Here is a 13,053-nt window from a genome sequence, read left to right as displayed (position 1 = left end):
TGGAAGAAAATTTAAAAGGTGTGATGCTCATCATATTGATTTTTGCTGTAATAGCCTTAGCTGTATGGGTTACATCCTGCAAAGAATGTAACAGCTGGTCACCTTAAGGGCATCTTCCACTTACCAAAACGTCAACCAGTTCAAACTGAGCTGTCTGCAAGACAAATTTGGGCGCAAAGCCATTTAGATCTTTCCTGCTGCTGAAGATTACACTCCTCTGAGGCTTTCAACGATTGACAGTCAACTTGTACTTTCCTCTGCTGGGCAGATAAGTTCTTTTGGGGGGAAAAAACTTCCATTTTCTTAATTTTGTTTATGTTTTATTACTTTCTTCTTCACGAAAGTTGTTTTAACATTAGGAGTGTTGTGTTTATCGGACATTCTCAAGACTGTAACATACTTTTAAACTGAGCATTCATTTTTTCTGTTGGTTTAAAAGTAAAGAAAGTGAAAGGATTTTTACTGTGGAGAAATTGTGTTTATTTTTCTTTTGTGGAGCTAACATAGTGTTTTAAAGGTTTTACTGATTTTTTTCTGTCAAAAAGTAACTTTTGTGTACTGGTAGTATTTACCAGCAATTCCTGCTTGTCTTCCCTAGGAAAGAGGCATAATTTTCGGCTTAACAATGGAACAGAATACTGGTTCCACAGTCAGTCCTTCCAGCCACAAAAAAAAAAGTTAAGCAATCAGCCTTTGCCACCACAGCAGGATAGCAATTTGCCTCAGCTGCAGGTGGGTGACTGCTCTGGCTATTTGTTTTACCTCAGGCCATCATTTTTTACCCTATATCCCTCTGATGTAGCACCCACACCCACAAACCCACTATGGACCGGGGGTTAGCCACATCCTCTTTGGCTGTTGGGGTCCCCTCAGTGGGCAAGGGAGAGAGATTTTTTCAGTCCTGGGAGAGGAACCTGGAAGATTTCCCTGTTGTTCCAGAATGCTGTGCCCAGCCCTGGGGAAGCAGCTGCTGCCATTATTAACATGGTTGGCCCAATTTTTCCTGTCAGAAAGAAACAGAAAACCAAACATGTATCTACTCCTCCACAAATTTCTTTGGATAGGAGTAGTTTACTGGGTCTGGCTCAGGGTTTAATTGAGGATATTTGTCCTTCTTGTAAAGACGTTTCTGATTAAAGAAAGAGGGATTTCTCTTTTCCAGAAGAGATTCAAGATTCTGAATCAGAACAGGAAGATGTAGGGCGTTTTCCTCATATTTCTGATGCAGACTGAGGACAGCTGCAGAGATTTATCTTTCTCTGAGACTACTGCTAGAATGTGCCAGTGTTTTCAGTGGGAGAACACAGAGGTTACTCACTCCATCAGAAAATACTGTGGGTTGTTACAGAAGGATTTTCCAGAGACCACTTTGATTCCTCCTGTTTGCTTTACAGGATGTGTGTTATTGCCTGCAGTTTTACTGATAGTCAGCCAGCTGCCTCTAAAATGGCAGATAGGATGCATACATTCATCACTCTTTTAAATTTGTATGCACTATTCCCAGACCTGACCCAGCAGCTGTAGCTTTAGTTGATCCTACTACTTCTAAGCACTTAGTTAATTCCACTCCTGCACTTCCTGATAAGGATGGGAAATTATTGATAGGTATGGTAAAAAAAGTGTGGACTTCTGCAACTTTGCTTTTCAGAATTTTGAATTGTCAGGCTGATATGTTAAAGTTTGTTCTGAGCAACTAGGAAAGTATTATGAATGTTTTATCTGCAGTTTCTTCTTGTGAGGAAAATCACATAGTTTGTTATATTTGTACAGGTCACTACTCATTGTTTGCAGTGTGAGTATGACTCTGATACTTCTTCCAAGGCTATGGGCACTGGTACTGTTTTGAATAGGTTTGCATGGCTGCTTTCTCAGAACCTCCCAGATGACATTTTAAATTCTCCCTTGAATAGAGATTTAGTGTTTTGCCCCTCTGCTGCAGATGTGATCAAAAAGTGTGATGAGAGGGGCAAGCTGATTATGGGAATCTCTAAGATTTTTCCTCCTTTCTTTTCAAAATTGTCCAAGGCAAAGAAAATCATAAGGCATTTTGTAGTTATGTTCGTAATCTCAAAAACACAAAGCAGCAGTGCACAGGGCTGATTGTAAACAATGTTACCTACAATGAGGCAGCAGATGTAGCAAGCCTACAGGCAAATACATTTAGGTCCAACTGTACCCCGCTCTCTATTTCTTCTGTCCCACATGGGGTCTACTTCTAAATTTCAAAGTTTCAAAAGTTCGAATTTCTCATGGTCAAGACCATAAAATCGAAATTTTGAAACTTTTAAATGTAAATAAAAAAAATAAAAAATCTTTTTATTTACATTTTTGCAGGGGAGCAAGCCCACCTGCACTCCTCACACCCCCTGCTAATTAAATATGCCAACCCCCGAGATTACACTACAGTGAGGAAAACGGAAATATACTGTTCCACACTGTACGGCAATCTCCATTTAAATGGTTCGAAGTTTTAAAACTTTGATTTTACGGTCTCAACCATAAGAAATTCGAAGTTTTGAAACTTCAAAATTTAGAAGTAGACCCCTCATGAGATATACTTGAAACTGGCTCGCATCCAGCTATCACACAAGATCAAGCTCTAAAAGTGCTATCAAAAGCTAAAAATACTGCATTAATGAGTCCTGACAATATCCCTTGATGCATCTTAAATAGCATCAATCACAATTTAGCCACATCCCTACAAACACTTTTCAGTCACGTTCCATACAGGTTTTGTACCAAACAAGCCATGCCCTTGCATGAGGGAGGACCTTCCACAGACTCAAGCAGTTTACAGACCCATAAATCTGACCAACTTCATATGCAAAGCCTTGGAAAGACTCATCATGGAATTAATCAATCAGGTTATAGGGAACCTCCAAACACTGGACCTGTCTTAGTTTGGATTTGTCAAGTGTAGGTCCTTCTTACTCATCCTGGTGGATTTTTTTGAAAATGCCACCAAAACAGTGCATGAAATCAAAACAGTACATACCACATCCCCGACCTGGCCAAAGCGTTTGACACATTTCCCCACTCAGGAATAGTAGCAAAGCTAAATAAACTGGGAATAAATCCTGTGTCACCTGCTGGAATACTAACTGGCTCACAGATAGGAAGACGATAATCAAAATAGGGGAATTTACTTCCACAAAGAGACAAGTCACCAGTAGAGTCTCCCACAGTGCTATGCTGGAACCTCCCCCATTTGACATCTACTTTTCTGAAGTAAATGCCAATACCAAAGGCCTTTGGCAGATTATGTTTGCAGATGGCTGCAAGCTAGGAGCAGTCAGTGAATCCCTAAATGACTTAGCAATCCTGCAGGAGAGTCTGTCTCAAATAAATAACAGGATCCAAAATCATGGACTGAAACTAAATGCCAAAAATGCATTATTGTATCCTTTGGGAAGTCATCTACCCCAGGGAACTACCACATTGACAATATATCCCTAAGAGTTGACCCAGTTGTTCAGGGTTTTGAAACTTATATGGACAGTAACATAATGTTTGACCAACATGTGCCCATTGTTGTAAGAAAGTCCTTCTGTAATGCACAGCTTATAAACAAAGGGATTGTGTCTAGATTTAGGGATGTCATTGTCCCCCTTTACTCAGCCCTTATTAGGCCAGTCATTGAATATAATGCGTACTTTGGCACATATCTGTCCAGACACATACAACAACTGGAACACCCACAGAGATACCATTCTAAAAGGATACAAGCCCTAAACAACATCTCCTACATGGACCAGCTCAATGCCCAGTCACTGTATCCTACAGGCTGCTAAGGGATGACCTGTGTCTGGCATATAAGGCATCTTCTGACCCATTACTAATAGATTTCCTGTATGTCAGAAAGACAGATAGCAGCAGAAATACTTGGTCTAGGGATCTAAATCTGTTCTGCAACATAAACAGAATGGTTTGTAGGGACAGGTATATCTCACAGGGGATACCTCCTGCTGCTGTGGAACAGACTCCCCATTCATATAAAACAAAGTTCATCCTTGTCCGTATTCAAGTGTAACTAAGCTCTATGGATGAGAAACAGAAAATTTACCCCAGTACTGCTATCTGTGACAAAGGCAGCTCCTAAATGCTTTGTCCCAAGCATGGATCCCCTCAAATTATCTACAGTATGATTTCAGTTATTCTCATTAGGGGTACTATATAATTGTCAACCATGGGATGGGTAAGGCCAACCTATAACCAAATGGGATAAGTTATTTCAAGCACAGAAAGGGAAATTGGCTAAGCTTAAAATGCCTCACAAAGGCAGTTAGCCTAGTACTTATCTATGTACCTATGAACCTTCAAGAGATTTTCTATCTCATCATCCAGTTTTGAAAAAAAAACTGAACAGTCTCAGCAAAATTCAGGTAAACAGACGTTTAAGTAGACATGGCAGGGGGTTCCTAAAATAAATATTGAACCTCCCAAAGTTAAGGACAGTCCAACAAGTGTGAATGACTATTCAGGAGACCTTGTAACCCCCTCCCACCCTGGCCCATTTTTTTTCCAGTAAGTCTGAATCTCCATTTTTCTCTTTGTCAAGATTGTTTCGGACAAATTGGTTCTAAGAAACATTCATCAAGGTCACAGATGGCAGTGGGAGGAAATTTCTCTTTTCCAGGCGGTCATTCCTCATCCTCCAGATCAGACTTGTTTGTACCTGTTCATCACATGCTGTCCCAAGGAGTGATAGAACTAGTTTCTTATTATTCAAGGATGTTCCTGGTGACAAAGAAAGACAATGCTTGTCTGGATCATATTATCAGTTATTTGCCTTGCTGTTTGGACTATCCTTTACCAAGAGCATTCACAAAGTATCTAGCTGTAGTTGTAGCTTATTGCGGGCTATAGGGTATATTTCCATATTTAATTGACTTGCTTATCTTTGCAGAGTCTTTTTCAAAGTGTCAGGGATATCTCTGTTAGGTGAGACATCTCTTACCACAAGCTGGCATTCCAAGAGAATATTCGAAAGTCTTTCTTGACTCCCTCACATGGAATTGTGTTCCTGGGATCAACTAGATACTTCACTTCAAAAATCTTTTCTTCCACAGAAAAAAAAAAGCTTTTTATTTAGATCTGTTATTAAGGTTTTCCATTCAGATTTGTCACTATAAGGGAATATTTCAGCATTTTCTGTCTCTTGGCATCTATGATTCTTGTGATACCCCTAGCAAAACTCCACATGAGAAAGATATAGTAGTATCTGAAACCGGTTTGGTCCCGGAACCAACACCCTTTATCTTTTCAAATCCCAATGCTGGGGTTTGTCAAAAGAGACATTTCTTGGTGGAGACTACAGATATCCTTAAATCCAGGTTTCCCCTTCTCCCTCCCTGCTCCAAAGCAATCATTCACTACAGAAGCTACAAACTTTACTTGGGGAGCAGTTTCATGATGGATAAAAGTGCAGGGGATGAGGGGATGTGGGACACCAAGGACAGATGCAAGCACATAAATATCAAAGCACTCAACTCTCTGAACCATCTTTGGTCCCCTGGACCTCTTCAAGTGGTTACAAACAATACCACAGTCATGTCATACCCCTTTACAGACTTGTCATGTTTACCTGAAATATAGCTTCACAACACAGTCTTACTCTGCAGACATCCCACATTCCATCACAGCAAAACTGTGTGGCAGACAAACTGAGAAGGACCAGGGCAGACCCACACAAATGGAAACTAGATCAGGGGTCTTTCAAGATTTGATTCCTCTGTAGGGAGTTCCTCAACTAGACCGTTTTGCCTCCTCCCTGAACAATCAACTGCCAATATTCTGTTCAAGGACTCTATTCAAGAGGGCCTGAAGTTGGATTAATTTTCTTTTCCTTGGGCAGGAATGTTCATATATGCTTTTCCACCCTTTCCACTAATATCCATGGTACTTTTTGAAGATTTAGAAGGAATCTCCATGATCATTGTGGTGTCTCCTTTCTGGGGTAGACAACTATGGTTCTCTCTTTTTTTTTTTTTGAAAATGGATAGGACCAGTTACCACAAGCTTCCTTACAGACTGGATCCATTCACACAAGAACAGCGGTGTTTGATACACCCCACATCAATCAACTTCAATTGAATGCCTGAATGACAGGGTCTTAATTCCTTTTAGGCATCTATTTAGTGAGGTCATAAAGCAGGTACTAATGAAGGCAAGAAAGCCTACTACTAGAAAATCATATATTAGCAAGGGTCCTGTTCAGAAGTTCGAGTCAATAGAAAGTTGAACATCATATAGTCAAGACCATATGCTCGACTTATTGAAATGTCAAAGCTTTTGAATGGAGATCACGGTACAGTGGGGATTGGAGAATTTACCCTTTTCCCCATTGTAGTGCAGTCTCAGAGTTGGTATATATAATATGCAGGGGGTGTGGGGGGAGGGGTGCAGGAGGGCTTGCTATGCTGCAAAAATGTTAATTTTTGCTTCTTGACTTTTCTGAAAGTCAGTCATATGGTCTTGACCATATGACATTCGACTTTCTGTTATGCCAGTCTTCTGAAGTAGATCTGTTAGCAAATGGAGATGGGGTTCTTGTTGGCACCAACAACATAACCAGCACCCATTCAGGGCTTGTTGTTCTCTAGTTTTACAATATTTGTGTGGGTTCCTATCCTATGGCTTTTCTTATTTCTCTATTAGGGTAAATTTGTCTGCCATTTCAGCATGTCTGCCCATGGATCTTCCTTTTTCAATGTAATCTCATGTCAAAATGTTCTTGAATTAGGTTTTACATAAGAGGCCTCCAAGAAAAATGGTGGCCCCTCCTTGGAATCTTATTTTGTGTTAGAGAAGTTAACTTGCTCCATTTGAACCAGCTAATCTGACTAACTTGAGGTTTTAACATGGACAACAGTTTTACTGATTGCTCTGATCTCTGCAAGAAGTGTATCTCAGTTGCAAGCTCTTATGGTGAGTTTAACCCTGTTTCATTTTTCATGGCTACAGGATTTCTTTGAGAACTAATCCTTCTTTTATGCCTAAAGTGATATCTCGGTGTACTTTAAGCCAAACTATCCATCTCCCCATTTTCTTTCCTGAACCTAAACATGAGGGAGAAAGGATACTCCATACCTTGAATGTCCACAGACATCTCGGCTACTATCTTGACAGAACTAATCTTTCATGTCTTCGGATGAGTTGCTCATTTCTTGAGCAGGTAAAGAGAAGGGACAATCTTTGTCAAAACAGACTATTTCCAAATGGTTGTCTAAAGCTATTAGCCTTTTGTTATACTCACCATGACAAGACTATTCTAGGAAGGGTTAAGGCCCACTCTACAAGGGCCTTGGCTTCATCTATGGCTTCTTAAAAAGGGTTGGATTCTAAAAGTATTCTAGAAGCTGCTACTTGGTCCTCTCTATATACTTTTACAAAGCACTATAAGTTTGATTCCTTCTCTATGTCCATATCAAGCTTTGGTAGAACTATTGTACAGGGGCTTCTGGACTCTTCTCCTTCCACCTCTCAAATAAATGTATTTAACTTAATGTAATCTACCCATATAGCTAAGGCTACTACAGCAGTGATTAGTATGATGAACATAGTACAGTTGTATAACCTGAACTTACCATAACAGTAGATTTTCAAATGATCACTGCTGCAGTAGCCGCCCCCTTCCTCCATCTCCCTTGTTTTGGAGGGTTTTTTTTTTTTTTTGGAGGGGGTGGGGGTTATGCCAGGGTGGAAACATCTATTTGTTGTTGCTCCTATCATTGTCTTTTCAGGGCTCAGCTTCCCTCTTTCTGCTGGCAGGAAAACTGTGAAGGGTTTTGCAACCAAACTTGTCTTTTAGTCAACTCAGATTGAGCTACTTGACAGTTTGGGCAAGTGGAAGGTGTCCTGAGGCTTTGGAAGATGGCTGGCTGTTATATCCTTGGTAGAATATAACCCATATAGCTAAGACTACCTCCCTTATGATCTGTATAATTTCTCAATAAATACATTGCATTTTTTTACTTCTCTTGAAAAAATTTCAAGATCTGTTTTAACTTACTAAATAGTTTCAGAATGCCATTGCCATTCATTTGTAGGTTTTAAACATCTTATAACCCTTTTGCTATATTGTTTTAACTAGATTTCTGTGCACATCACTGGAATTGTTGTTTTAACTGACCACCATTTTTTCTATACAGTCTTATAAGTCTGCTTTTCTGATTGTAAATAAGGTAATGTATTTTGTAAGTGCATTAGAACCTTTGTGTTTGTAGCCAAATTCATTACGTCACTGCAACTGGAGAGCAGTTTTGTTGCAGGAAATTATATATTTAACTCAGTAAAACCTTCTTTATGCATACTTAATATATGTTTCTATGTGTCTTGTTACAAACAAAAGAGTTCAATATCAGACATAAACATGTAGCTGAAAGTGTAGCAATGTTGAGAATAGTAAGCACAGAATATCTGAAAATAAACAAGGATTTACAGTAAGTTATATTGCATGTATAAATGTGCATGTTTGATAGTGGGGCATACTTGCACTGACAAATATCATTGCATAAACAGATGTGTATGTTTGATAATACAGCGTACTTGTGTAGAAATCAGTTTATAGTATAGTATTACTGTGGATATTTAATAGCATTTAGTAAACTAGCTTTTCTTTTCCTTAATAGCCATTCGTTCTAGATGGTTTTAAGTTTGATCTGCGCATCTATGTTCTGATAACATCCTGTGACCCCCTTCGGATTTTCATTTATGAGGAAGGACTGGCTCGCTTTGCAACAAGTAAATACACCGAACCTAGCAGCAGTAATGTGGTAAGAAATTAAATAGCATACTGTAGACATCACCAAAAGAGGTTAGTTCAGTTGAAATCAGAACATGCACACTATGAGCAGTTGTAGCCCAAACTTTCCAATATGGAGATCGAAATGCACTCTAGTCAGTAAAAAAGTGTACTAAGCAACATCTTGCCACAATACCTGTTCAAATATTGCTATAAAGTAGTTTGAAACACTAATTTATTTCAAAAGTAAGAATGACTCTAGTGATGTGCATTGTTGTAGGACTGCTGACAACCTCTGAAATCAAAGAGCTCAAGCGCCTGATCACCATTATTTCACAATTTAATTTGATGTAAAGTAAGGTGTACTTATATATGAATTTTGAATAGATCATTGTTTTGAATACTGAACAGACATAGCTGGTTTGCTGCCGTCTTAACTAACACGTTTATTGTTGATTTTCTTTTTACCATTATATTGCCTTTGCTGAATGGTGCTATGTATTTATTCTCTTTATTTTCCCTATTAATACAGAAGTCTAAGCATCTATTAATTCCTTTTATTGCCTGGTGCATCATAATCTTTTAATGAAGCATGAAGTTGTCTGATACCTAAAAGTAATGAAGATCCTGTACAGTGTACAACATAGTCATATTACAAAGGTTCATAGGCTGGTACTAGGCTATTGGCCCTAGGGCCTATACAAGCCTAGCCATAACAATTCCCTGGCTATTTCTTCCCACACTGTTTACTTCCCTGGACCCCTGTCTAGCAGGTGACTGACGTGATCCCCGGGGTGAATTTTCTTTCTCCCATCCAATCGTCAGGGTTCCTTTTGAAGAGGGCCAAAGAGGCGCTCTTCTTCACATGTATGAGCAGTCTGTTCCAGAGTCTGGGTAGTCACTGGGTCAGGAATCTATCCCTCCAGCATGTTTTGTTTATTGTGATGGCAAGGTTTAGATCCCTGGACCGTGTGGCTCTGAGGAATTGGGATTTCTTTAAGTGTAGCATGTCCAACAGCTCTGGATTTGACATGGCCTTGTATGTTAAGCAGAGATCGCCTTACATTTATTAAAGTTAATTCTGAGAGATTTCCTGACCTGGTAGGATTAATTTGAGAACTATTTACACTTTAGTCTAGGTGAATCAAAAACATGTATCAAATTTACTTACAAAAAGTATTATAATCAGTCAGTCATTTATTCATTCTTTGATATCCACCTTATCTATTTTGGGGTCACAGGAGAGCTGTAGTCTATTATTTCAGCACTCAATGGGCACAAGACAAAGGAAGTAGTCCACAAAAGGGTATTTGTTACCTTTTTCTGTTGCAGGATGCATGAATACTCGTGTGGGCACACCACATACATACAAGCATGCACACACTCATAAGCAGTTTGGAGGATTGCCCATTCACCTGTGCCATGTCTTTGGAAAGTGTGAGGAAGCCAGAGCACCAGGCAAAAACCCACACAGAGGGATGACTTGCCGACTCCACACAAAAGGTACCTCATCTAGGAACCAAACTGTAAGAGCCAAGTATTGTGAAACAGAAATACTAACTACTACATTGGTGAGTTACTTCAGTATTAATACTTTTATTAGCTACTGATGTTGCATTGCAAAAATGAACTAAAATAAAATGCTGATACATTTTACTTATCCTGGTTAATCAGTTTTGGAAATGTGTGTAAGAAAATGGACACAGATCAGTTGCAGATGTAGATAATGGTACAGGGCTGCCCCTCTTTTTTGCTTACTCTGACCCAGCTGTACTAACCTGCCATTAGAAAAAAAATGGAAATTGTCCCTCAAAAAAAAAAAAAAAAAAACTCTCTCAGCTGTGTACTACTTTTGGTAGTACATTTTCTGATCTTCATCTTCAATTAACTGAGTCAGTAAAGCTTTTTTATTTATTTATATTTTATGTGTAGCATAACCAGTCATACTGTAAGGTGTGTTTGGAAGAAAAGGCTTAGGAACCTTATATACAGGGATAGAGGGAAACAGGTAAAAGCAAAAAATAAGAGAAAAACACTTGGTTGAGAAATCCACTTTATAGAGCAAAGCTTTCGGGTAGAACCCTTTGTCAATACTATTAGTATTGACAAAGGGTTCTACCCGAAAGCTTTGCTCTATAAAGTGGATTTCTCAACCAATTGTTTTTCTCTTTTCTGTGCTCTGCAGCTAGTGTTTTTCATCTAATTATTTTGAAAAGTAAAAAATAACGCAGACATATGCTGCAATGGACTTATGCTAGCCTAGTATAATTAGTCATGTGTCATGTCATGGTCATTTCCTGCTTGTTATTATGCAGCCTGCCCTCAGCCTATGTGCCATTTCTGATGGGCAGGTTGACTTGCAAAGCCAGCCAGTACATCAGCTAGTGACAGACTCCCAGGTAAAATGCAGTAGAGTATTTTTCACACTGAACAGTTGTGACCAGCTTGCAACTTGAAACCAAACTGCTGTGTTGGGCCTAAACTATTTTGTATTCAATCCAAAATGCTGTGGCTTGGTGAGGGTAGTATATAGCTGAGGGCTACAAGATGAATATATTTTACAGTGATCATTTTTTTCTTTAGCTTTCATCACAACCTAACATCAGAAGTTTATAAAGAAGGTCACTATCTTTTTCTTTTTTGGGGGGGGGGGGGGGCAGGGTATGTTTGGTGTAAAAACATTGAGCAGTTATGTGATCTGGACACTGAAAGGCCAGTGTATGTGTCTAGCAACAACAAGCTGAAATTCATTTCTGAAGCCACTATGCTTTTAACTTTCTTCACAATCGTACATCAGAAATGTGCACAGAAATTGTCTTCCTTGTTTTGGGGAGGGGGAGCTATATAGGAAAGCAATGGGCAGTTGTATTACTTATGCAGAAGGGTTATTGATATAGCTACTTTGGGGGAGATGTGCGTATATATGTGTGCAGAAGCAGGAAGAAATAAATTGTGTGGTCCTCATTTTTTCTGTTTCCTTACAATACAACATTAAAGATTTGCACATAAAATAGATGTCTTTTTTGGGTGAGAGTGTAAGAAATATGAAAGCACAGAGACTTTACTAATCACTAATGAGTAAAAATAATATGATATGTTGAGAGCAGCACATGTATCCAGCAGCAAGTTGGCCACTCCTTTTCGTCTCAGTGAGATGTCAAAAGTATGCAAACTGTTGGTTCCATTTCTGATGGGCAGGTTGATATATGAAAGCCAATTAAGTTGCAGGATCACTTCTGAATGATTATTGACATTTTGAGGGAATGGTATTTGTCATAAAGCAGTGCAGCCTTTATATTAATGTAATTTCTTCACATTCAAATGTAGTGCACCCTCTCGGAAGAGGCTCTCGGAAGAGGCACAATCCTGTGGGATAGTATTTGTGTGTTTTGCTTCAAAGCATGCTATTAGTGGGCCCTGTAATTGTATTCTGAGTTGCCTTCACTAAACTGGCACATATAAAATTGAGTGCTCCAGACAGCTTTTGTTGTGACAATCTGGTATTATGCTAGGTGTCCACCTAGGGGCTGTTTGACCTCTGTAAGAAATGCCAAGTAAAACTAATATCCAGAATATAAGAATATGTATGTAAGTAGGCTTTCTTTGTGACAGAAATAAAAATCCTCTACATTTCACCAGAAAAAAATATTTTTTTCAGTTGTGACATATAGTGGCTACAGTACATCTAAAACTGTAGAGTCAAATTTAGAAGTATGTTACACTGGAAGCTCTGAGGTGAGAGTTGGATTTAGAAGTATGTTACATTGGAAGCTCTGAGGTGAGAGTTGGATGTACTACATAGATGAATATTCTATTATTACGTGAAAGTTTTGTAATGGGTGGTGGGCATAGGCAGAGCTACACCCTTTCAAAGACAGATCCCAATGGCTTTATTTCATGTGCTTTTACTGCTATAGTCTGATTTTTTTATTATTATATTCGGTTTTCATTCTAGGTGCTGCGGTGAATTTCTGCAACATTGACCAAGTATAATAATGGCTTAAAATGCTTCATTACTAAGTTGTCAATGCATCAGACACAGCACAAGTTAAAACTTCAAAGATAAATCTAAAGGGAAACTTTCATCTTAGGTGACCTGACTATAGACTGGTAATCCATAAACAGCAGCAACCCCAAGGACTCTATTCAACTGTCTATCTTTACCCAACTAATAAGCTTCACCACCAAAATTAACAAAAGCACCAACAGGCAGTCCACACTGGACTGGATATTAAACAAACAACCTCCATAATATAAAATTGTCTGATTGCTTACCAGACACTATAAGCGACCACCTTCCAAACTGTGTA

At 39.0% G+C, this 13,053-nt stretch overlaps 1 protein-coding gene across 1 annotated transcript in view; it reads left to right on the top strand.

Annotated features, from left to right (window-relative positions):
* The window catches only part of LOC122807215 (tubulin polyglutamylase TTLL13-like), a 2,572,017-nt gene that overhangs the window by 1,582,579 nt on the left and 976,385 nt on the right, over positions 1-13,053 (top strand). The window contains exon 7 of the mRNA XM_044078283.1: positions 8,631-8,774. Within this exon, the coding sequence (XP_043934218.1) occupies positions 8,631-8,774 (144 nt within the window). The remainder of the gene's footprint in view (positions 1-8,630; positions 8,775-13,053) is intronic.

This window comes from Protopterus annectens, chromosome 7.part0 (assembly GCF_019279795.1).
Source record: "Protopterus annectens isolate FY-2018-M chromosome 7.part0, PAN1.0, whole genome shotgun sequence".
In the NCBI taxonomy this organism is placed as follows: domain Eukaryota; kingdom Metazoa; phylum Chordata; order Ceratodontiformes; family Protopteridae; genus Protopterus; species Protopterus annectens.
Note: the sequence above shows the minus strand (reverse complement) of the source record. Positions and strands in the feature narration are given on the sequence as shown.